The 27,160-nt window shown below is 43.8% G+C and overlaps 1 protein-coding gene across 1 annotated transcript; it reads left to right on the forward strand.

The window, feature by feature from the left end:
- On the forward strand, positions 1-23,256 carry lrpap1 (low density lipoprotein receptor-related protein associated protein 1). The gene is made up of 8 exons (XM_080189491.1): positions 1-211; positions 14,947-15,091; positions 16,370-16,500; positions 18,166-18,286; positions 19,232-19,387; positions 20,782-20,864; positions 21,741-21,917; positions 22,858-23,256. Exons 1-8 carry the CDS (start codon positions 41-43, stop codon positions 22,924-22,926), a joined length of 1,053 nt encoding a protein of 350 aa, XP_080045617.1. The 5' UTR covers positions 1-40; the 3' UTR covers positions 22,927-23,256.
- The last annotated feature ends 3,904 nt before the right edge of the window (positions 23,257-27,160 follow it).

Consider the following 27,160-nt stretch of genomic DNA (forward strand, 5'->3'; position numbering starts at 1 on the left):
CGTTGCCGGGGTGACGCTCCCTCAGTGTGCGGACGGAGCGATGGCGGCCTGCTGGGTGAGGCTGGCGCTGCTGACTCTCTGCCTGTCTCCCAGAGCCGCTCAGGCCACCGGAAAATACTCCAGGGAGAAAAATGAGGCGGCCGCAGTGGGGAAGGGGACCATTGAATTCCGAATCGCCAAACTCAACCAAGTCTGGGAAAAGGCGCAGCGGGTGAGTGAGTGAGAGGGCAGGGCGGGGGAGAGGAGCTGTGTCCTAGGGCCGGGGGGGGAGGGGGGGTGGTGGAATTGTGTCCTAGGGTCGGGGGGGGGGGGGGGGTGGAATTGTGTCCTAGGGTCGGAGGGGGAGGTGGTGGTGGAGTTGCGTCCTAGGGTCAGAGGGGGGTGGAGTTGTACCCTAGGGGTGGGGGTGATGGTGGAGTTGTGTCCTAGGGTCAGGGGGGTGTGGAGTTGTGTCCCGGGGTCATTGGAGACCATGCAGACGCTACGACAACGGATGAATGAACATCGCTCGACAATCACCAGGCAGGAGTGTTCCCTTCCTGTTGGCGAACACTTCAGTGGTCACGGGCATTCAGCCTCTGACCTTCGGGTAAGCATTCTCCAAGGCGGCCTTCACGACACACGACAGCGCAGAGTCGCTGAACAGAGACTGATAGCCAAGTTCCGCACACATGAGGACAGTCTCAACAGGGATCTTGGGTTCATGTCGCACTATCTGTAACCCCCGTGACTTGCCTGGGTTTGCAAAACCTCACTTACTGTACTGTCTGGAGACAATACACATCTCTGTAACCTGTGATCAGTGCTTCTTCCATTCACATTGTCAGCCACTTCAGGTCTTGAACAGCAGGTTAGGTGTAAGGATTCGCATTCTAATCAGTAATCTCTAAACTGTCTGTGCTTTATATGCTCTGTCTGAGGCCAGAACTCTCCATTCACCTGACGAAGGGGCTAACCCCGAAAGCTTGTGAGTCTATTATCAAATAAATCAGTTGGACTAAAACCTGGTGTTGTCAGACTTTTTACTACCCTTCTAGAACTACAGAGACAATAAGTTAAATACTCAGGAAGGGCGGCAGATATCTGTCTCTGACTAACCTTCCTAATTTGTTTTTTTTAATGGGAGAAATGAAAGAGAGGTTCGATATCTGGGTTTCATTCACTTTTATTTCAAAAGTGGTGATGCTAAGAATTGATTCAACTTTTGACATTCTGTTTGAAATGATAGGATAGTTTACCCGAATGTATCCCATCATTAAAGAGCTATGTTTAAAACAGTGCCATTTTGACTTGTCTTTATCAGCAACCCACTCCCACATCGCTATTTCAATACTTAAATGTTTCTCATTGAAATTTACAAAATTTTTAACAGGATGTGACAGGGTAGATGTGATTAGGATGTTTTCCCCTGGCTGGTGAGTCTGGATGTGGATATGCCGGCATTGGACTGGGGTAAACACAGTAAAAAGTCTGACAACACCAGGTTTAAGTCCAACCGAAATTGGTTGGACTTAAACCTGGTGGTGTCAGACTTTTTACGCTGAGTCTGGAACCAGGGGACAGAATCTCAATGAGGAGTAGGCCATTTAACACGAAGATGAGAAATTTCTTCACTCAGACAGTTGTGAAAACTTTGGAGTTCTCTACCCCAAGGGGCTGTGGAAGTTCAGGCATTGAGCAGGCTCAAGGCAGAAATCAGTAGATCTCCGGATAATAATTACATCGAGGGATATGAGGATAGTGCGGGAAAATGGTTTAAGGTACAGCTGTTACCAAGTAAACAGAAAATTAAATCAGACTGACCACTCAGCATCAACTTAGAAAGCAGGAATGGCAACGGCAAATCTAGCCCTATGGACTCTGCAAACTCCCCTTCAATAACGTCAGTTGAGGGGGTGGGGGGGGCATCACACTCAGAGAATCATACCTTATAGATAATGTCCCGGACAACATCATTCCTGCCAGTGGCAGAGGACAGACTCAGCGGAGGTGGCAGCACAGTGGTATATACTCAGAAGGGAGGAGTCCTCAACATCAATTTTGGATGTGCCAAGTACCATTCCCTCCTCAGCTGATAAATCCATACGAGTTCATCCATACCACTTGGATGAAGCACTAAGTGTGGGGAGGGTGCTGAAAGTACTCTGGGTGAGCTGGAATATCCTCTAGAATGTCTGGCCGGCTTGTCTATCACCAAGAGTGGCTTAGTAGTACGAGCACAGACTATGCAGGCCGCGTCCTACCTAAACAACATAGCTGCCATACTGGGTCTGCAGCAGATGGCGAAGGAACCAACAAGAGGAAAAAACATACTCGACCTCATCCTCACCACCCCGCCTGCAGCAGGTGCATCTGTCCATGATAGAACAGCACAGTGGCTCAGTAGTTATCACTGCTGCCTCATAGCACCAGTGACCTTGGTTCAATTCTGGGCGTGGAGTTTGCATGTTCGCCCCATATCTGCATAGGTTTTCTCCGGGGGCTCTGGTTTCCCCCCACAGTCCAGTGATGTGCAGGTTAGGTGGATTGGCCATGCTGAATTGTCTCTTAGTGTCCAAAAATGTGCACAGAAGAAACAAGACAAATCCAACCTGGCCAGTTATTATCCCATCAGTAAAGTGTCAGAAGGGGCCATCAACAGTGCTAGCAAGTGGCACTTAGTCACCAATAACTTATGGCACAACCATTTTGTTAAATAGACTTCAAGCAGATCTAGCAGTTCAAAACTGGGTATCGATGAGGTGTAGTGAGCCATTATCATCAGCAGAATTGTACTCAACTACAATCTGTCACCACATGGCCCAACCTATCCCCCACTCTACCATTACACCAAGCTATGGAGGTAAACACTGGTTCAATGAAGAGTGCAAGAGAGCATGCCAGGAGCAACACCAGGCATACCTATATATCACCATTCCTTCACTGTTGCTACATCAAAACCCTGGAACTCACTCCCTTACAGCACTGTGGGTGTACCTACACCTCAGGGACTGCAGCAATTCGAGAAGGCAACTCGCCACCACCTCTGAAGGGCATCTAGGGATGGTTGATAAATGCTGGCCTAGCCAGTGATGCGCTCATCCCATGAATGAATTTTTAAAAATGTAGAACCATCAGTGTCTTTAGGAAAAGCACACTCATGGACTGCAGATAGAAAATGAGATGTAAATATCTGTTCTATTTGAATTTCTTCACTGTGTGAATTACAATAATTTATTTCAGTGGGATTCAGTCCATAAAGGAAAAATCCATTTTTCATCCAACCCAGATGTGAGGCAAGTCGCAGGATTTCTGTTGACTGCCCTACTGAAATCAGTTAATTTCCTGGAGTTTTCTTTGTAGATCAGCTTCTTGCTGAGTCATCGGAGGAGGTACCTGGGCTTGAGGAATTATGTTCTCTCCACTGAATCTCACCAGTGACCTGAAGAATTGCTTTCTCTGGGTCACGGAACACTGAAGTGTTGCAATAGCTGTATCCAGTGCTTTACTGTGTAGGGAGCGGTAACACTGCAGTTCTGTAACTGATTAATGAGACTGAGCAGGACAAGAGGCGGAAAGTAAGAACCAGCAGCAGGCCATTCAACCCTTCAGGCCCACTCTTCCATTCAACAAGACCATGATTGTAGCCTTAACTCCATTCTCCTACCTGCCCCCGGAACCCCTGGATCCCTTATAGATGAGCTAGTCTCCACTGCTGTCTGGGGAAGAGAATTCCAAATATTAACAAGCATCTGCTCTTGCAGACTCTGTCCTCCTCACAACTTATTCTCCAGCCTCTCTTTGCAGCATCAGACAGTTGAGGACTCTGGGTCTGTACTCATTGGAGTTTAGAAGGATGAGGTGGGATCTTATTGAAACTTACAGGATACTGTGAGGTCTGGATAGAGTGGACATAAAGAGGTTGTTTCCATGAGTAGGAAAAACTGGAACCAGAGGGCACAACCTCAGGCTAAAGGAACAATCCTTTAAAATGGAGATGAGGAGGAATTTCTTCAGCCAGAGAGTGGTGAATCTATGGAACTGTTTGTTGCAAAAGGCTGTGGAAGCTAGGCCATTGAGTGTCTTTAAGACTGAGATAGATAGATAGATTCTTGCTTAATAAAGAGTTGTGGGGAAAAAGCAGGAGAATAGGGATGAGAAACCCTAACCCTAAGATGAGAAAAAAAAAATCAGACATGATTGAATGGCGGAGCAGACCCGATGGGCCGAGTGGCTTAATTCTGTTCCTATGTCTTATGGTCTTATTAGTAAATTTAGCTACCACACAATCAACCACTTCATCCAAGTCAATCACTTTGGACGTAAATCAGTGGGTCTGCAAATAGTTGATTGTGTTGAACAGGTCGATCCTGGAGTCTCGCAAAGTCCATTGTCATTGGCTGCCAAAAGTGTGGGAACTCGGGCTTCTTGTGATGACAGACTTGGCTGCCGTATCGCAGATGGACTAAGCTGGGTGAAGATAAAACGATGAGTGAGGAGCCAGAGATTTCCAAGATGGCAAAAACCTACCGTTTCCCCAGGAATGGGACAGTGAATTTCTTTTCACAAATGTCAAAGGCAAGACCATTTGTCAACAGTGTGGCTTTGAGTAAATGAGGTCATTTGGAACAGTATCACAGGACAATGCATGCAAAATTTCAAATCAATCTCCCTTCACACAGGAAAAAGGAAATGTTGCAAGTCAGTCTTTTCAAAACCCCTGGCTAAAGGCAAGGCTAGCAAAAAGGCATCTATTCACGTTATCTACTGGCAAAACATAAGAAACTGTTCACTTTGGTGAAGTTAAGCTTTAAAAACAAAGATGAAATTACGACAGCCATCAAGAGCACAGTGCTTTAAAAGTAGCCATGATTGAATGGCGCAGCAGACCCGATGGGCCGAATGGCCTAATTCTATTCCTGTATCTTATGGTCTTATGGGTGGAATTAATTTGATTTATTATTGTCACATGTATTGGGATACAGTGGAAAAATATTTCTTGTGCTCTATACAGACAAAACATACCTTACATAGAGAAGGAAACGAGAGAGTGCAGAATGTAGTGTTACAGTCATAACTAGGGTTTAGAGAAAGATCAACTTAAAATAAGATACGTCCTTTCAAAAGTCTGATGTTCTGATGTCAGCAGGGAAGAAGCTGTCCTTGAGTCGGTTGGTGCATGATCTCAGACTTTTGCATCTTTCTTACCATTGGAAGAGGGTATATCTGGGGTGCTTGGGACTTTGATTATGCTGGCTGCTTTGCCAAGGCAGCAGTAAGTGTAGATGGAGTCAATAAATGGGAGGCTGGTTTGTTTACTTTTTAATTATTATGGTCACAAGTAGGCTTACATTAACACTGCAGTGAAGTTACTGTGACAGTCCCCTCTCAAAACACCCCATCGTCTGTTCGGATACACTGAGGGAGAATTCAGCATGGCCAATGCACCTAACCAGCTCATTTTTCGGATTGTGGGAGGGTGCCCGAGCACCCAGAGGAAACCCACGCAGACGCGGAGAACATGCAGACTCTGCACATAGTTACCCAGGTCAGGGTCCCTGGTGATGTGAGGCAGCAGTGCTAACCACAGTGCCATGGTTTTCATGATGGACTGGGCAATGTTCATAACCCTTTGTAGTTTCTTGCGGTCTTGGTCAGAGCAGAAGCCATACTCAAAATGGGGATAGATGCATTGAATTCAACAGGGAGCGGTGCGTTGGACCTGGTGATTTTACATGCCTTTGTCTTGTAGCCTGTTATGTCTTGCAGACCTTTCCATTGTCGGTGGGATTCTGTGTGGCTAGCCTGAGATTCTGGCTTGGTGTGGGTATGCCGGCATTGGTTTAAACCAGGTTTAAATAGGTTGGACTAAAACCTGGTGTTGTCAGACTTTTTTTTCTGGCTTGGTCCAGTGCTGTCTTTTGACATCTTTGGTTCTCTGTAGATTGGACCTGGATTTCTTGTATAGCCATGATGTGGAGATGCCGTTGTTGGACTGGGGTAAACACTCTAAGAAATCTCACAACAAGTTAAAATCCAACAGGTTTATTTGGTAGCAGAAGCCACTAGCTTTAGGAGTACTACCCCTTCATCAGGTGAGTGGGAGTTCTGTTCACAAACATAGCATATAAAGACACAAACTCAGTTCACAAAATAGTAGTTGGAATGCAAGTCTTTCCAGGTAATCAAGTCTTAAAGGTACAAGCAATGTGAGTGGCGAGAGCATTAAGCAAAGATTAAAGAGATGTGTATTGTCTCCAGCCAGGAAAGTTAGTGAGATTTTGCAAGCCCAGGCAAGTCATGGAGGTTACAGATCGCATGACATGAACCCAAGATCCCGGTTGAGGCCGTCCTCATGTATGCGGAACTTAGCTATCAGTCCCTGCTCGGTGACTCTGCGCTGTTGTGTGTCGCAAAGGCTGCCTTGGAGAGCGTTTACCCGAAGATCAGAGGCTGAATGCTCATGACCGCTGAAGTGTTCCCCAACAGGAAGAGAACACTCTTGCCTGGTGATTGTCGAGTGGTGTTCATTCATCCATTGTCATAGTATCTGCATGGTCTCCCCAATGTACCACGCCTCGGGGCATCCTTTCCTGCAGCGTATTAGGTAGACAGTGTTGGCCAAGTTGCAAGTGTATGTACTGTGTACCTGGTGAACATACAACTTGTCAGAAGACAAACTTGGGACACAGCGGACAGATACCCTTTGTCGTCCAGTACTTCCCCGGAGTGGAGAAGCTACGGCATCTTCTCCAGAGCCTTCAACTTGTCATTGAAAACGAACGTCTCGCCAAGGCCATCCTCTCACTCCCTTCTTGCCTTCAAACAGCCACACAACCACAAACAGATCATTGTCTGCAGCAAACTACCAGCCTTCAGGAAAACAGTGACCACGACACCATACACCCTGTCACAGCAACCTCTGTAAGATGTATCAGATCATTGACACGGATGCCATCATCTCGGGTGAGAACGCCATCCATCAGGAGCAGTACATACATCCACTTGCAACTCGGCCAACGTTGTCTACCTGCTACACTGCAGGAAAGGATGTCCAGAGGCATGGTACGTAAGGGAGACCAGACTGACGCTACAATGGATGAATGAACACCACTCGACCGTCACCACGCACGAGTTTTCTCTTCCTGTTGGGGAACACTTCAGCAGTCACGGGCATTCGGCCTCTGATCTTCGGGTAAGCGTTCTTCACGGCACACGACAGCACAGAATCTCTGAGCAGAAACTGATAGCCAAGTTCTGCACATATGAGGACAGTCTCAACTGGGATCTTGGGTTCATGTCGCACAATCTGTAACCTCCACGATTTGCCTGGGCTTGCAAAATCTCATTGACTGCCCTGGCTGGAGACAATACACATCTCTTTAATCTGTGCTTAACCCTCTCTCCACTCACGTTTTTTGTGTCTTTAAGATTTGATTACCTGTAAAGGCTCGTATTCCAACCATTATTTTGTAAATTGAGTTTGTATCCTTACATGCCCTGTTTGTGAACGGAACCCCCACTCACCTGATGAAAGGGCAGTGCTCTGAAAGCTAGTGGCTTGTGCTACCAGATAAACCTGTTGGACTTTAACTGGTGTTGTGAGACTTTTTTGTACGGGTCAAGGTCACCCCACTTGAACTTTTCAGACCTGGACTTTAGCAAACAATGACTATCCCTGTTCATCCGTGGTTTCTGGTTGGGGAACGTGCGGACTTGCTTCTTTGACACACAGTCTTCTACACACTTATTAATGAAGTTTGTTGCTGTAGTGACATTGTTGTTCAGGGATGCATCTCAGCAAATGAAACAAGGCTCATCAGGACGTGAATAACTGCACTGCAGTTTGATGAGTCAGTCATGACGGATACAGCCCAGCTGATTTTCGTTTGCGTGGCATTCAAAGATGCAACCACAAAAGGAGCACTTCCTCACTTTGAGTGGCAAAAGAATAAGGACAAGAAGCGACAATGTCTAATTTAAAAGGGAACTGAGAATAACACTTCGATCAAGAAACTGGTTTCAATCACAGTTGATGGTGCACTGTCAAAAGTCTCTCAGCACCAGATTAAAGTCCAAAAAGTTTATTTGATAGTAAACCCATCTAATATGCCCTGTTTCTGATCAGAACTTTCCACTCACCTGACGAAGGAACAGCATTCCGAAAGCTTGTGGGTTTACTATCAAATACACTTGTTGGACTTTAACCTGGTGTTGTGAAACTTCTTACTGTGCTTAACCCAGTCCAACGCCAGCATCTCCACATCAGGTGCACTGTCAATGCAGACTTTTGTTGCACTTTGTAGAAATGACCCTGAATTGCCTTCCTTTGTCATTTGCCACTATGTTATCCACCATCAAGCACTAGCAAGCAAGCTTTTCTGTTGTAATGGTAGTTGTCAAGATCATCACAATTCATGCCAGAGCTCTACAACATAACTTGTTCAAATTATTACTTGAGCTCGGTGTCACCTACAGTGAGTTAATCCTTCATTTAGGTGTGAGGTGGTTAAGTCGAGGCAAAGTCCTCCAGAGAATTTTAGATCTGCTCCCTAAAATTTTATCTTTCTTAAATCAAGGAATGAGATGTACAGCAAGCTGTCAGAATGTGTGAACACTTGACTTGGCATTTTTTGCAGCCATAAGTGCAAAATTGAATGAGCTGAACCATGCAGACAAGGGGCAGAGACTTGTCACGTGCTCAGTGAATGTGTTCAAGTCAAAACAAGCCTGGGGTCCTCCCAGTTAAATAAAATTACTGAGCACTCCCACAGTTCCCTAAAAATGACAACACAGGTGCCAAGGTGATTAAGAAGGCATATGGCATACTTGCCTTCATTTGGCCAGGGCATTGAGTACAAGAGTACATAGGCAGCACAGTGGTTAGCACTGCTACCTCACAGCGCCGGGGACACAGGTTCAGTTCTGGCCAAGGATCACTGTCTGTGTGGAGTTTGCACGTTCTCTCCATGTCTGAGTGGATTTCCTCCAAGTGCTCCGGTTTCCCCCCTCAGTCGAAAGATGTGCAGGTTAGGTTGCCATGCTAAATTGACCCTAGTGTCAGGGGGATGAGCAGGGTAAATGTGTGGGGGTTACGGGAATAGGGCTTGGGTGGGATTGTGGTCAGTACAGATTTGATGGGCTGAATGGCCTTCTGTGGTGTAGGGATTCTATGTCTATGAAGAGCTGGCAAATCATGTTGCAGTTATATAAAACCTTGGTTAGGCCGCGTTTGGAGTATTGTGTGCAGTTCTGGTCACCACAATATCAGAAGGATGTGGAAGCTTTGGAGCGAGTGCAAAGGAGGACGGTGTTGCCTGGCCTCAAAGGTGTTTGCTATGAGGAGAGGTTGAATAAACTAGGATTGTTTTCACTGGAAATACAGAGGCTAAGGGGAAACCTGATAGAGGCCTACAAAATAATGAGAGGCATAGACAGGGTGGATAGTCGGAGGCTTCTTCCCAGGGTGGAAGTGTCAGTTATGAGGGGGCACATTCAAGGTGAGAGGGAGAAAGATTAAAGGAGATGTGCGGGGAAAGTTTTTGAGTGGTGGGTGCCTGGAACGTGTTGCCAGAGGAGTGATGGAAGCAGGCACATTAGCACCCTTTAAGAGCTATTTGAACAGAGAAGAAATAGAGGGATATGGACCGAGTAAGGATAGAGGGGGTTTTTTACTTTAATTAGGGCATCACGATCGGCACAGACTTGGAGGGCCGAAAGGCCTGAGCCTGTTTCTTTGTTCTTCCCAAATCTGGAGAAAATCCAACAACAGAGCAAACAAAGGATTGCATCTAAACAAAGCCTGTGATCACCTAACAAGTTGAAAAAGGAATTCAACAGATGATTTCAAGAGTTAGGCAAGGTGGAACAAATCACTGCCTGGAATCCTTTTCTTCAAGTGGACATCAGAGTATTGACAGTAAAATGTCAGTAGGTGTTTGAACAAGGCAGTGGACTTGACGTGGAAATGATCACCATGCAAGATGACAGGGAGCTGAAAGCTAGCTCAAGGGACAGAAACATTTGGGGCTTGTAAACAGAGATGTGCACTCAAGATGGAGGCCTCTGATTTTACATACTCCAGCATTGAACCCAGCAGCACTAGTTACTGTTTGCTAACCTGAAAATAACCCATCCAATCACTACTTTCTGTTAATTAGTAAATAAAGATGAATACTTGACTTTGTTTCAAATAATTGATGGTTTGTAGTTAACCATGACTTTTAATCATTTGAACCCTGATCTTTAAAAGTTTTCAAATGGTGTTTATTATTAACTGGAGTCTTGACTTTCTTCAGTTACACATCAATGCTGACTATTGTCACTGTTAATTGGCCATTGGTAGGCTTTGATAGAAGCTTTATTCGTATTTTTTCTTAGCTAGCTCTCTTTGGTTTCCTTTTTTTCTCTCTGTTCCCTTCTTTGCCTATGCCTCTATGTCTCCTGCTTTTCACCTTTATTTTCCAGTCCTATAAAAGCCTCAAAACACATGATTAAAAAGGAACCTTTTTGAGAAAGATAGATTTGATAAGCCCAGATCTCCACAAAGTAAACCATAACAAAGAAAATTATAGCACAAGAACAGACCCTTCAGTCCTGCACCGACAACACTGCCTGACTTAACTAAAACCCCCTACCCTTCCGGGGATTTTATCCCCCTATTCCCATTTCATTTCTGTACTTGTCAATACGTCCCTTAAAAGTCACTACCGTATCCGCTTCCACTACCTCCCCTGGCAATGAGTTCTAGGCACCCACCACTCTGTGTAAAAAATCGACCTTGTACGTCTGTTTTAAAACTTGCCCCTCACACCTTAAACCTGTGCCCCCTAATAATTGACTCTTCCACCCTGGAAAAAGCTTCTGACTATCCATTCTGTCCACTCCTGTCATAATCTTGTAGACTTCTATCGGGTCTCAATCTCTGTCGCTCCAGTGAGAACAAACCAAGTTTCTCCAACCACTCTTCATAGCTAATGCCCTCCATACCAGGCAACATCCTGGTAAATCCTTTCTGTACCCTCTCCAAAGCCTCCACATCCTTCTGGTAGTGTGGCGACCAGAATTGAACATTATGTTCCAAGTGCGGTCTCTCTAAAGTTCTATAAAGCGTCAACGTGACTTGCCAATTTTTAAACTCAGTACCCCGGCCAATGAAGGCAAGCATGCCATATGCCTTCTTGACTACCTTCTCCACCTACATTGCCACTTTCAATGACCTCAGTCGAGCAACCACACATTCTGACAGCTCGCTATACATCTCATTTCTTCATTTAAGAAAGGTGAAATTTCAGGGAGCGAATCTAAAAATGGAGGACTTTGCCTCGACTTAACCACCTCACACCTGAATGAAGGATTAACTCACTGTACACCCAGACCCCTTTGCCTATCAATACTGTTAAAGGTTCTGCCATTTACTGTATGTTTCCTATCTGTATTGGACCTTCAAAAATGCATTACCTCACATTTGACTGGATTAAACTCCATCTGCCATCTCTCCGCCCAAGTCTCCAACTGATCTATATCCTGCTGTATCCTCTGACAGTCCTCATCGCTATCCGCAACTCGACCAATCTTTGCATCGTCCGCAAACTTACTGATCAATCCAGTTACATTTTTCTCCAAATCATAACCTAGGTAAATGCAACACTTTTAACTGAGGGAAGCAATTTGACGCTAATGTAAGAATTTTCCTTGTGCAACTGCCTGTTTGGATCCACGTGGCCTGACTTCCTCAGTCACACAGCCATCAAACACCTTAGTTTTGCTTTCTGGCTATAATGCACTACAGGGTGAGTCAAATTCATTCTTCACCTGTGGCTCTGCACATATACTCCACCTAGCTGCTCCTAATGCAGTTATATCTTTTAAGTAAGGAGACCTAAAGTATGCACCGTGTCATGAAGGCCCTGTACAACTGTAGTAAAACACTGGTTCTATATCCCATTCCCCTTGCAATAAATGACAACATGACATTTGCCTTCCTAATCAGTTACACTTGCATACTGATTCATATATCTGGGCACCCAGATCTTTCGGCATCAATGAGTTCTGCATTCTCTCTCCATTTGAATAATATACTGCTTTTCTTCTTGCCCAAATGGACAAATGCATATTTTCCCACATTATATTCTATCATTTCCTCCCCATTCCTTGCAACTTTGTAGAACCTTAGTTCGGCTGCACTTGGAATATAGTGTTCAGTTCTGGTCACCACACTACCAGAAGGATATGGAGGCTTTGGAGAGGGTACAGAAAAGATTTACCAGGATGTTGCCTGGTATGGAGGGCATTAGCTATGAGGAGAGGTTGAAGAAACTTGGTTTGTTTTCACTGGAATGACGGAAGTTGAGGGGCGACCTGATAGAAGTCTACAAGATTGAGGGGCATGGACAGAGTGGATGGTCAGAAGCTTTATCCCATGAAGAGTCAATTATTAGGGGGCACAGGTTTAAGGTGCAAGGGGCAAGGTTTAAAGGAGATGTACGAGGCAAGTTTTTTTACCCAAAGGGTGATGGGTGCCTGAAGCTCGCTGCCAGGTGAGGTAATGGAAGCAGATACAATAGTGACTTTTATGAGGAGTGTTGGCAAATACATGAATAAGATGGGAATAGAGGGATATAGTCCCCGGAAGGGTAGGGGTTTTAGTTCAGTTGGGTAGCATGGTCGATGCAGGCTTGGGGGGCCGAAGTGCCTGTTCCTGTGCTGTAATTTTTTTTTTGTTCTTTGTCCATTAACCTATGTGTTTTTGAAGACTCCTTATGTCCCTTTTACAATTTACTGTCCTACCCATCGTCCTGTCGTCATCAAATTTAGCAAGCTTACACTCACTTTTCATCCAAGTCATTAAGATGGATGGTAAATAATTGAGCATTGATCCCTATGGCACTCCACTTGGTATGTCTTGCCAACCCAAAAATAACCCATTTATCCCTACTCTCTGCTCCCTGTTGGCTAACCAATCCTCTATTCATGCTAATAGGTTAGCACTTACGTCATGAGCTCTTATTTTGTCTATTAACCCTTGACATGCATAAAACCATGTTATCTCTACCTGACACCCTAACCAACGCAATCAGGAAGCAACTGCACCTCTTCTGCGATCATCCGCAATACCAGTGCCCCGCAAGATTGTGTCCCTTATACTCCTTGTACACCTCTGGCTGTGTGGCCAAATTCCCCTTCAACTCCATTTTCAAATTTGTCGATGACGTTGCCACAAGAGTTGGATCTCAAACGAGATGGAGTACAGGAAAGAGGTAGAGAATCTGGTGAAATGGTGCAATGACCATTATCTCTCCCTCAATGTCAGTAAAATGAAGGAGATAGTCATCGTCTTAAGAAAACATAGTGGAGGACACACCCCTGTCTACATTAATGGTGATGAAGTATAAATGATTGAGAGCTCCATGTTTCTAGATGTTTAGATGACCAACAAACTGTCTTGGTCCCTCCATGCCAACGCTTTGGTTAAGAAAGCCCATCGATGCCCCTACATTCTCAGAAGATTAATTCAACATGCCTATTCTCCTTGTGTCTTGGTAGATTTCCTCCAGGTGCTCCAGTTTCTCCCATCCACTACGACTCTCACCAATCTTTACAGATGCACCATAGAAAGCACCCTATCTGGATGTACCACGGCTTGATGTGGTTTCTGCATTGTTCAAGACCACAAGAAACTGCAAAGGGTCGTGAATGTAGCCTAATGCATCACGCAAACCAACCTCCATCCATTAACTCTGTCTACACTTGCCTCGGGAAAGCAGCCCACATAATCAAGGACCTCATGCACCCCAGACTTACTCTCTCCCACCTTCCATTGGGAAAAAGATACAAGAGTCTGAAAGACAATACCATCCGACTGAAGAACAGCTTCTTCCCTGCTGTCATTAGACTATACTATGCATTAAGTTGATCTTTCTCTACACCCGACCTGTAACTGCAACAACATATCCTGCATCCTGTTCTTTCCTTCTCCCCTATGTACTCTTGAGTATAGTGCACAAGAAACTATTCTCTTCACTGTATCCCAATACATGTGACAATAAATCAAAGATTTTAAAAGTGCTTTGCTATAATCTCCTTAACAGCATTTTATGTTTAATTTTTTTTAATTAGTATCACAAGTAGGCTGACAACCCTGCAATGAAGTTCCTGTGAAAATCCCCTAATGGCCATCCTCCAGCACTGGCTCAGGTACACTGAGGGGGAAGTCAGCATGGCCAATGCACCTAACCAGTACGTCTTTCAGACTGTAGGAGGAAATCGGAGCACCTGGAGGAAACTCACCCAGACATGGGGAGAATGTGCAAACTCCACTCAGACAGCCACCCAAGCTAAGACTTGAATCCAGGTCCCTGGCGCTGGGGCAGCAGTGCCACCGTGCCGCCTTCTCTGACACTTAGCACTTTCCCTCTGAGCTGCTGGATAAATTGGCCAGTGGCTTCCTGCTTTCTGTTTCCCTTCTTTCTTTATCCTTAAGTGGTGTTGTTATGTGGCTCAACGTCTTGGTTTGTGTTATAATGTTCCAGTGAAATGCCTTGGGACATTTCCTTGCATTAAAGATGCTGTATGAATATAAGTTACTGTATGTGCTGTGCATGGTTGATCTGTACTTTAACTCATTTACTGTGCTTCTTGCACATCTCTTGATATCTTTGCCCATAAACATGTTATCAATCTCGTCTTGAAGTTGTATTTGCTCCACGCCCCAAAATCCTTCTGTGGAAATAGGAATTTCAGATTTCTGCCACTTTTCATGTGTAAAAGGTTGATGTTGTCTTTGTCCTTATTTCATCTTCACCAGATGTAGTTTCTTTGTATCTCCCCTACTGATTCCTGTTAACATTTTACACACCTCAGTCAGATGAGCCCTTTATCCCTTATACCAAAGGGAACCCTCCATCTTCTGCATCCAGTTCCACCAGATGTTAAGGTATGTCTGTATATGTTTCCCTCTTTTTGCAGTTCCAGTTCTCTCCTGTGAAACTAGCCGAGCTTCACAGTGACCTGAAAATCCAGGAGAAGGATGAGCTGAACTGGAAGAAGTTGAAAGCTGATGGGCTTGATGAGGACGGCGAAAAGGAAGCCAGGCTGCGGCGTAACTTCAACGGTAAACTCTTAGTGTCTTCAAAGCGCTGAAGCGGAGTCTGTAATCACTGGATTCCCAGGCAAACGGAGAAAGCACATAGAGAAAAATAAACGATTGCATTGATATAGCGACTTTCCTGACCTCAGGACATCCCAAAGTGCTTCGCAACGAGTGAAGTATTTTTGAAATCTGGCCAGTATTATCATGTAGGAAATGTGTCGACTATTCTGTGCATAGTAAACTCCCACAAGCTGTAATGTGAGAATGATTGTTTATTTTTGGTGGTGTTGTGAGGAATAATTATTGGCCAGGACACTAGGGGTAACTCACCTGCTCACCAAGCCGTAATGAAATATTTTCCATGCACCCCACAGGGCAGGCATCACCTTGATTTGATATCTCATCCAAATTAAGGCATCGCTGACAGTGCAGCACTTCTTTAGTACTGCGCTGGAGTGTCAGTCTTAATTGTTGTGCCTGCATCCGGGAGTCGGATTTAAATCCACAACCTTCTGATCCAGTGTTATGAACAGAGCAACAGCTCTGGGCGGCACATTGGTTAGCATTGCTGCTTCACGGTGCCAAGGACCTGGGTTCAGTTCTGTCCTTGAGTGACTGTGGAGTCTGCACATTGTTACCGTGTCTGCGTAGGCTTCCTCCGCTTACCCCGGTTTCCTCCCACAATCTAAAGACATGCGAGTTAGGTGAATTGACCCTGGTAAGTTGCCCTTTCGTGTTGGGGACTAACAAGGTAAATACATAGGGTTACACGGTAGGGCCTCGGTGGGATTGTTGTCAGTGCAGGCTTGATAGGCCAGATGGCCGCCTCCTGCACTGTATGGATTCTATAATTCTATGACACATTAATAAGGTAGTTCAGATTAGGTGGATTGACCATGCTAACCTGCTCCTTCGTGTCCAAAGATGTGCTGGTTAGGTAAATTGGCCAGGCTCTGTTGCTCCTTAGTGTGCAAAGATCTGTAGTTTAGGGAGATTAGCGGGATAAATGCATGGGGTTACAAAGATATGGCCTGGATGGAGTGCTCTGGCGGATAGTCGGTGCAGACTCAATGGGTCAAATGGCTGCCTTCTGGACTGTAGTAATTCTATGATATTGACTCACCTGATGAAGGAGCAGTTCTCTGAAAGCCCATGATTCCAAATAAACCTGTTGGATTTGAACCTGGTGTTGTAACACTTCTTACTGTGCCCAACCCAGTCCAATGCCAACATCTCCACCTCGTGATTCTATTTTAAAGCAACTTTAAGTGAATTTCACTATTTTTATTTTCAATGCAGTCATCCTCACAAAGTACAGACTTGATGGAAGAAAGGATGCTGCTCCTATGGACACAAATTATCTGAAAGATTCGATGGACTCTGAAAATGATGTGTTTGATGATCCAAAACTGGAGAAATTGTGGAATAAGGTCGGTGGCTGCCCTTTTTGGCTCTGATTCAAAACACCTGGATCCCTAAATTAATCAAAGGAACCAGAAAAAAAGAGAGGGCAGTTATTACTTCTCCAAAAAGGGCTGGTACACAGCCTTGAAATCTAGCATTATATTTTAACTATCCTTGTGTTTCCAACATGGTGAATTAGCTTTTTGTCATGCAGTGATTTTTATGAGCTGGCAAGGGCAGATATTATCTCTTGTAAAAATTAAGTATTCAAAACCAGAGTGTTCTTTTTCCTGGACTAGTTTCAATCACTAGAGTCAGAGAGGAATTTGCCAGATTTCTTTTTGCAGAATCACCCTGGACCTTTGTCTTGTTTGATTTAATTCAAGAGGACAAGGAGCCAAATATTCAAGTTTCGCAGTAAAAGTTGTGTGATTGTATCTTTCAATATTAGATCAAACAAACCACACAATGTATTGAATGGAAAGCCTTCAATTTAAATGCCACAGTTCCACATCAGTTAGATTTCTGCTAACCTCATGACCTTGGCCTCGTAAACTCTGCCCTCGTTCCCCCCACCCCTTCTAGCCAACCTGTCTAGTCTGAGCGATGTAAGTTTCAAAACTTCAATACAAATACAATGATTTTGTGACATCATGGATCCTGTACTGCACAGAAGAAGGCTATTCAGCCCATCTTGCCTGTGCCAGCTCAATTCAGCCCCATGTGCCTGCAAATTAGCTTCATGTGAATACATGTACAACTGCCTTTTGAACATTATGGGCTCTGAATCCACCAACTCTTCCTCCAGGATTTTGAATTACTTTTTAGGTGCCCACCTCACTTTCTCTGCTCCAAGGAGACCAATCAAAACCTTTCCATTCTCGCTGAACTCAGTAATCTTTGGTATCATTTCGATAAGACCATAAGACATAGGAGCAAAATTAGGCTGCTCAGCCTATCGAGTCTGCTGCAACATTCAATCATGGCTGATTTTTTTTTTTCTCATCCTCATTCTCCTACCTTTTCCCCATAACCCTTGATCCACTTATCAATCAAGAACCTATCTATCTCTGTCTTAAAGACACTCAATGACCTGGCCTCCACAGCCTTCTGCAGCAAAGAGTTCCACAGATTCGCCATTCTCTGGCTGAAGAAATTCCTCCTCATCTCTGTTCTAAAGGATCGTCCCTTTAGCTTGAGGTTGTGCCCTCTGGTTCTAGTTTTTCCTACTTGTGGAAACGTCCTCCCCACATCCACTCTATCCAGGCCTCACAGTATCCTGTAAGTTTCAATAAGATCACCCTCATCCTTCTGAACTCCAATGAGTACAGATTTCCTCTATACCTTCCAAAGCCTTGCCATCCATCCTAAAGGGTAATATTATTAATACAGAATTGGTAACAGTGAATTTGTTTGTTTTGTTTTGCTTGTAAGGTTGGGGATTTTTTTTGCAATGAAACAGATTTTAATTTCTCCCTAGTGATTTAGCGTAGTTATGAATAGGCTGTGACGGGAATAATGTTAGTGCTTCATCTACATGGACTCAGGAAACTGATGGAGAAAGTTTGCCATTGACTTGTAGTTGACATTGTAATCTTCTCGCATGAATACGAAAATTTTGAAGGTAAATTCCAAGTACGTGTTGCACCCAATTTTAACCAATTGCACCTTTAACCTGGACCCCTTACTAGGCAAAAACGTCTGGGAAATTTAGCAACGATGAGGTTCGAAAACTGCGCCGTGAGTTCCAACACCACCAGGATAAAGTTCAGGAGTATGACATTCTGAGGGAAACTGTCAGCAGGAATGAAGGTATTGCATTTAAAACCACTGTCTGAATTACTTGAGTAAGAAGTCTCCCAAAACCAGTTAAAGTCCAACAGGTTTATTTGGAATCTCAAGCTTTTGGAGCACTGTTCCTTTCTCAGGTGATGAAAAAGCAGTGCTCCAAAAGCTTGTGATTCCAAATAAACCAGTTGGACTTCAATCCAGTGTTGAGAGACTTCTTATTGTGTCCACCCCAGTCCAACACTCCTCATCATGAATTACTTCAGGCCAGACTTCTGTAGATAAGTAATTGTTCTCCATCATTTTTCTCTTACTAAATGACTTCAAAGCTACTGTGGACTTTATCATGACTCCAAGTTAATTATGTTAAAATTTGTCAGTTGGACAGCCTTTGCAAATCTGAGGGCAAAAGCAGCTGTCTTTAAAATCTGGATCAAAAATATCAAATTTATCACTTGGCCCATGTATTGTCTGCATCTGAATTTGATGGGGTCATGGAGGAAGTTTTGTCCATCAGATTATGTGGCTGCAGGAGAAAGAAATGGGAACTGTCCAGCCACAGTTCTCTCATTGGAGTTTAGAAGGATGTGTGGGATAGAATTGATGGACCAGCTGGTCGTTTCCTGCCCCTACGTTTTGAATATTTTCAACTTGATTGTGGTGTGAGATTTAAAATTATACAGTTGGAGCAGCTGATGTTAAGAGGACCTGTTCAGAAATGTTGAAAATGTTTAAATTATGATGTGGGTTCAGTGCAAGATTATTTCTTTGAGTTTGAGCTACAAACTCTCTGGTATCAAAGCATTCATGAGAGCTGGGAAAAGGTAGAGGAACAGGATTTGTGTGTTCAACTCCACTATAAAATTAGCGTAGGCCCAGTTATGAGCTCTGAATGGTTCTCTGCTCAAATTTATGCTTCTGGCAGATTGTGTTTTTTTTTAATGAAGTGTAACTCTGTGCTTTCCCCAGACATTTATCAGAATGTGATCAGCCCATCCGAAGCCTATGTGAAGGAAGATTTACTACATTCCAAGCATGTGGAGCTGAAGGATAAGCACCGCAATGTCCAAGCAAGTTTTGAGCGCTTGCGCAAACTCATCCATCAAGGTTACGATGAGGACAGTGGTAATGTTCTTCTTCCTCTTGGGTTTACTTTTTCTGTGGTTATGTTTGGGCAACTTGGTATTCAGCCGTCAGTCTGCAAGGTCTACTTGAATTGACCATTTCTATTCTGTTCTGTATTCTGTTTGCATTTTATAATGATTATTCCTAAATCAATCTGGCCAACTGCTTGTGGTTCGACCAGTGATTTCGGTGCAAAAGGACAATACGGCTCTGTTATATATGTTCTGTATAAAGGATTCATTAGGATAAGTAAAGTGAAATTATTCTAGCTATTCATTGGAGAATCCATGGGAGGGGGGTTACTGAGCAGGTTAATGGTAGGATTCTTTTAGATTATATACATCCTATTTTATGAATTTTAAAACATGAAGGAGGTTTATCAGGGTGTTACCAGAGATGAAGTATTTCAGATACAAGAAAGTTGTCCTCTTTGCAGCGAGAAAGTGATGAGAAGTTTTGATGCAAATAGTTTTCATTCTACTCTTTCTCATGAGCGGGTCATAGAATCTTTACAGTACAGAAGGCCCATTGAGTCTGTACCGACCACAATCTCCCCCAGGCCCTATTCCCGTAACCCCATACGTTTACCATGCTAATCCCCCTGGCACTAGGGTCAATTTAGCATGGCCAATCCACCTAACCTGCGCATCTTTGGACTATGGGAGGAAACCCTCACAGACATGGGAAGAACATGCAAACTCCACACAAGCCAGAAATTGAACCCAGGTCCCTGGGGCTGTGAGACCGCAGTGATAGCCACTGTGTTGTCCTACAACTTAAAAAAATCCTATCATTAGCCTGCTCAGTAACCCCCTTGTCTGGATTCTCCAATGAATAGTTAGGTCATTATTTTAAAATCACTGGTCAAAGATCTAGAGGGAAAACCAGGGATAATTTCACTCGTTGCAATCTGGAACACTATCTGGAAATATGACGGAAGCCAGTTCCATCAATAATTTCAAATCGACTTGCACAGATACCCAAAGGTGAGGAACTTACAGGGTTGGAGACTAAAAATGAATATGTTGATCTTGACAGGACTGCTCTTTCTCAGAGTCAGCAATGTCACAGTGGGTCAAGTATCTTCTATGCTGTCGGTTCTATGATTTTGAGTTAAGCTCAAAATCTCATTGCAAGTTTTATCATTTTTGATTGTTGTGTTACATTCATGAAAAACCAAATGAAGTTTTAAAACAGAGTGTAGTGGAAATACTCAAAATGTTGGCCAGCATCTGAGGAGGAGGAAAGTCAAGTTAATGCTTTGGGTGAAGATGCTGCCTGGCCACTTGTGCATTTCCAGTGCATTCACTCTGTTTTATCAGTAGGAATGTTTCAGAATAAGCGATAACATCATTGCATTTGAGTGAAATTGTTTAAATTCCTGCCCTCATCAGAATTTTCTGAGCCAAGAGTACTTGAACTGTGGGATATGGCGAAGCGGTCAAACTTCACAGAAGATGAACTGGATTCCATCAAGGTAAACGTTCTTATCAACATAAGGCTTGGTTCACTCACTCACCAACAAACTTTACACAGAAAAGAGATTCCTACTAATTCTCTCTGCATCCTCTAGAAATCAAACTGAAGTAAAACCACCCTCAAGGTGGCAATCTGGTATTACTTTGGTTGCACAGAGTCAAAAGTCTGTTGCCTCTCTCCTAAATCTCACCAAGTCCCATTTCACCCATCCATGCTCACTGAATCAGTTGTTAATTTCTTGTGTTTTCAAATCTCTCCATGGACTCGTTCCTTAGATTCCCTGTAACTCCCTACTATCTTCCAGAACTCTGCACTCTTCCGAATAAAACCAGACTTGTTTTTATTCAATTCGTAATGCTTCAGCAGGTCCAATGGGCTCCAAAGCTCTTTGTAACCCAGGCCTGTCATCACTCTAGATTTACACTTCGTGCATGCAACATCAAAAAAAAACAACACATATTTATACAGAGGCTTTAATGTAATAAAACATTCCAATATGCTTCACAGGGAGTTCTCAGTAAAATCTTTTGACATTAAGCCACATAATGATCTATTAGGACAGATGGCCAAAAGCTTGGGACAAGGGGGTAAATTTTAAGTATGGCCTTAAAGTGAGAGAGAGAAGTGCAGAGATTTAGGAAAGAAATTTCAGAGCTTACAGTCTAGGTGCTGTAGGGTGGCACGGTGGTTAGCATTGCTGCCTCACAGCGCCAGGGACCCAGGTTCAATTCCAGTCAAAGCTGAATGATGCTGCTAGACTAGCTGAGATTTTCCAGCATTTTCTCTTTTGGTTTCAGATTCCAGCATTTGTGGTCATTTGCTTTTATGTTTAAACTTTTTTTGTGCTTTTTTTTTGAAACCTGGTTTATGGCAGGAGGAGCTGAAGCACTTTGAGACAAAGATTGAGAAGCACCAACATTATCAGGAGCAGCTGGACTTGTCCCATCAAAAGCTTAAACACGTGGAGACAATTGGAGACAAGGAGCATTTGTCCAGGAACAAAGAAAAGTATGCAATGCTAACAGAAAAGACAAAAGAACTTGGCTACAAGGTAAATAATGCCCTCTTTATCTACCCCTTAGAGCTCGAGCTCATTTGTGAAATGTTTCATGTTTGCTGTGTTGGGAATGAGGCCCAAATTGTGCAGAGTAAGGTCCAATAATCTGAACCTAGTGGAGTTGCATTTGTTATAGGGGAAAGGGAGGGAGAAGCAGTTTCTTCTTGTTAATGTGCTAAATGCCAATTTCACAATCGCTTTATTGTGCTGTTGAGCGACTGAAAATACTTCCAAAGAACAGTACCGCACAGGAACAGGCCCTTCGACCCACAAACCTTGCACCGATCATGTTGTCCTATCTAGACCAATCACCTGTATCCCTCTGTTCCCTGCCTGTTCATGTATAAATCCAGATAAGCCTTAAATGTTACTAACATTTCTGCCTCAACCATCTCATTTGGCACTGCATTCCAGGCCATTACCACCCCCTGTGTAAAAAACATCCCCTGCACATCTCCAGTAAACCTTGCCCCCCTTACCTTGAACTTGTGCCCCTTGTAATTGTCATTTTTACCCTGGGAAAAAGCTTCCAACTGTTCCCCTTATCTATGCTCCTCATAATTTTATAAACTTCTCTCAGGTTGCCCCTCAACCTCCATCTTTCCAAGAAGAACAATCCCAGCTTATTCCATCTCTGCTCATTCTCTCCTTCCCTGTTTTGTCCTGCAGTTTGTTCTCCTCGAGAGATACTGTAGTCTTCTGCGTTACAAATGGACATTGGCCATGTTCTGGTACCTTTTATGCGTGGTGAGGAAATACCCTCATAGCTGAAATAGCTTTCTTGGATTCCTTGCCCAGTATTCCTATGAGGAATTGCCATTTATTAACTGTGCCTCAGCAATTATAAATCCCACTGGAGGGAACAATGTGATCGCAAAAAAACTGCTGTGATTTTTTTAAAATGGCTCCTATTAATCTGTGGATCTTGTTTCAGGTAAAGAAGCACATGCAAGACCTTCTGGCTAGACTCTCAAAGGGAGGGCTCAATCACAATGAACTATGACCCAGCTCCTGCCCAAAATCTGAACCTGCTGTATTCTTTTAGTTGGAACATGTACCAAATCAAAATGCATACTAATCGTAATTCATCAGGTCTGAAAGACATCATCAAACGTAACTTTGCTTCTGTAATGATTCACTCTTTTGTACAAGTTATTGGAGCCAGCAGGAGTGGGACCCATTTGGAACACAAGCTGTATACGGCTGCTTATGCTTCACAGTTAAAGAAGGTACCTCTTTACATAGCTGATTTGGTTTGAATTGAGTTTATCAAGCAGCGTGCCATCTCTGTGTAATCAACATATGTGGTAAATTAAATTCCAGAGTTTCTATATATCGGTATTTGTAATGTCGCTACCTGTTCACTGTATTGGTTATGGATCTATAGACCTGTCTGAGTCAACCTATGAAGGACCAAACAAATTTGTTTTGCTCAACTTGATACATCTCCAAAAGTGAACTTGACAGGCTGTGCAGAATTCATACAGAAACTGCTGTCACCTCTAATGTGCAGTGTGTCTAATACAATCAGGGCCAACACTCCTGCAGTACCAAAGGAACCATGATGTGGAGATGCTGGCATTGGACTGGAGTGGGCACAGTAAGAAGTTTCATATCACCTGGTTAAAGTCCAACAGGTTTACTTGGCAGTGTTGCTCCTTCATCAGATGACTCACCTGATGAAACAGTGCTCCGAAAGTCTGTGATTCCAAATAAACCTGTTGGACTTAACCTGGTGTTGTGCCAAAGGAGGTGAGACATTAAACTGGGATCCACGCTGTGTCCTCCCTGCTGGTGAAAGTAAAAGTTCCCATCATGCTATTCAAAGAGAAGAGTTTCTCCCCAGGTGTCCTTAATCCTTAACCAACAGTATTAATCAATAGGTTATCTGGTCATTATCTTTTTTGTGGGAGATTGATGTGTGTAAATTGGTTGCCATGTTTCCACACTCTGCTGCACTTTAAAGTATTTCATTGGACATCCTTAGGCTGAGAGGTGATATATAAATGCAAGTCCTTTTTTCCTTTTAGCATAAAACAAGTGACAAATGCAGTAAATTGGATAATTGCCATTTGTTTAGTGAATTTTACTGCACAAATACTGCTCTTTAGGCATTAAGCTACCCTAGTGATGTTACTAAGAAAAGGACTTTTCCAATCACTTCCCCCACTCACCACTTCCTCTCTACAAATCACGATGCATTATACCAGACTACTATTCACCATGTTCTAAATTTCCAAAGAATTGAAGTGCTGGCATCAGTTGTAATATCTACCTGTAAGTTATTTCACTAATCTAAATATCAAGATCTTCTTCCTGCTCCTTTTTAGACCTCATGCTCACCAGAGTAAACAGGATCACCCTGTTGGCTCCTGAAGACTCTCTCTCTCCTTTGTCTTCTCTCCTGCCAAACAAGTAACTTTGCTCAGTTCTCAAAATGGGTTCCTACCTGCTTTCTGCATGATGTAAATAAAGACAGCAGATAGGGTCTCTCTCTCTCTCTCACTCACACTCTCATGTGCATGCGCGCGTACACACACACACACAGACTGACTTGCGTCTGTCATGTTCAGTGATATCTTAGAAAATCATGGAAACCAATACTCCAATGGCTTTCAATTGACTTTTTCTCCCTAAAGCCCATTCCCATGACAGTGTGAATCACATGGGCTGCGTACCCAGATAGCAATTTAATTATCTATTCTCTGAACTCCCAACTCTATTCTAATTAAATAGAGAGTTTAATGTATAACCATTTATAAAACTTAAAATCCTTGTGAGACTTGGTGATTAACAGTCTACTCACAGTCAATACAATTGCTGTTGCCATTCATTGTCCACAGATGTCAGCATCTTGTACCTTCTTCCCAGTAAAGGACCTGGGCCTGCCTTTAACAACATAGTTCACGTGACTCCCTTCATTGGGAGGGATCTGCTTCCACCTTGAATCCTAATAATGCCCAGCTCTGTGTCTGCACCACCAAGAAACAAAGAAACAAGAATTGGCCATTCAGCCTTTTGGATCTGTCCTTTCATTTAATTAGATCATGGCTAATAAAGTTAATTTATTAGTATCACAAGTAGCATTAACACTTCAATGAGGTTACTGTGAAAATGCCCCAGCCACTACACCCCAGCACCTGTTCGAGTACACTGAGGGAGAATTTAGCATGGCCAGTGCACCTAACCAACATGCCTTTTGGACTGTGGGAGGAAACCAGAGTACCCGAAGGAAACCCATGCAGACACTGGGAGAATGTGCAGTCTCCACAGACGTGATCCAGGCTGGGAATTGAACCCAGGTCCCTGGCGCTGTGAGGCAGAAGTGGTAACCACTGCACCACCCATGTCTTTGAGCTACTTACCAGATTTGGTTCCATAACCCTTAATTCCCGTACCACGTAAAGCCTCTCTCAATCCTTCCATTGTCTCGGTGCTGTCAGACTGCTTGTCCAATCATCCATTTTTATAGGAACTGCAGTTTCTTTTGGTTAAAGTTGAGAAAGACTGATGTCCCTTCCTGCAAGCTTTGTACCTTTGCCACCTCATTTAACACTCAGCCCCAGAACCTCAGAATTTTAAAGGTTAGCGGGTGCAGATACAAAAGAGGTCTAGTACAGAAGGTTTCCAAATTTCTTCGTGGCTTTCAGAAGATGCAAACCTGGGAGAAAAGCAGAGCAAAAAGGGTGAAAATAAAATAAGCTGGGGGGGTTGGGGGAAGGTAAGTGAGGGGGAAAGTCTCCCCAGTTCAGTACTTGTGGTGTAAAGGCACTGTCATAAAGCATGCATGACATCAGATTTTATCCAGTGCTGGACTGTAGCTTCATTTCCCAGCCCTCCCTCAGGGTCAAAGGACGTCATCCCTTTATCCTCGATTACAAAGGCTAGAAAAATGCTGGATTGGAAAGAATACATTGCAACAGTTCTGCGAGACAGCACCATTGCGGACATTGCCATAGTTGGATGCACCCCCAAAAACAAAAAGATTTGGGCATGCAGAAGCGACGGTGTGTTGGGCCAGGTTACATCCCAGGAGATCGAAGTGATCATTGACCCCAACAGGAAGTCGATCCTCCAAAACGGGATCACCATCGGTGGGAAGAAGTACTCCATCATCCGCGACAACATGCTGCTGGAGAAGAATCCCTCCATGGATATCAGAACACTGGGCGGTGAGGGAAAGAGCATCTGCATCGGGAAATCTTCCAAAGTTTTGATGTTTCTGATGGGGCAGAAGGGAGTTCATGGAGGAGTTGTGAACAAAAAGATGCATGACTTAGTGGATTCACTAAACAGAAATGGCAACATCTAATTTACCCATGAGTGAAATAAAGCTGGTAAAACATACTTTTCCTATCTTGGTGCCTGTTTTTGTTTTACTGTGTTGAGGTTTATTTCTTAAAAGTTGTTTTTTAAGTTTATGTTCAAAATAATTTTTTGATGTGTATATACTGGCAGTTATTTTAGTGCTCACTTTCCCCACTGATATTCCCCTCCCAGTATGATACCTGAACACTGCCAGCAGCACATCAACTCCAAGGAGATATCATTCACCACTGCTGCCAGTAGGTGAACCTGCCTCTGCAAATAATTCTCTGTTGTGCTCATTGTCATACTGTGAACTATGCTGATCCAGCTGTCATTTTCTACTCTAATATAACCTCACCCTGCCCCTTCATCAGCCTATCTGCTATTGAAGCCCCCCTTTGTGCTATGTTACCCCTCTCAACTATTGGTGACACTGATTAGCTCTGCTGCTTCACCAGGGACCCAGGTTCAATTCCCGCCTTGAGTCACTGTCTGTGTGGGTTTCCTCCCACAGTCTGAAAGACGTGCTGGTTAGGTGCACGGACCTGAACAAGCGCCGAAGTGTGACGACTAGGGGGTTTTCACGGTAACTTCATTGCAGTGTTGAGGTAAGTTTTACTTGTGACTAATAAATAAACTAACTTTAGGGACCTTGTGGTGAAGGATCCTCTTGGGAAGAGTGATCATTGTATGGTGGAGTTTCTGATGCAGATGGAGGAGGAGAAAGTGGGTTCCCAGACATGTGTCCTTTGTTTGAACAGAGGTGAGTACGATAGGATGAGAGAGGAATTGGCGAATGTTGATTGGGGGAGCACATTGGAAGGTAGGTCTGCTGAGGAACAGTGGAGGATCTTTAAGGAGATCTTTCTTGGTGCTCAGCAGAAATTTATTCCGATGGTTAAAAAGGATCGTAGGAGGAGAGATAATCG

This window comes from Carcharhinus amblyrhynchos, chromosome 5, assembly GCF_965287045.1.
Source record: "Carcharhinus amblyrhynchos chromosome 5, sCarAmb.v2.hapA, whole genome shotgun sequence".
Classification (NCBI taxonomy): domain Eukaryota; kingdom Metazoa; phylum Chordata; class Chondrichthyes; order Carcharhiniformes; family Carcharhinidae; genus Carcharhinus; species Carcharhinus amblyrhynchos.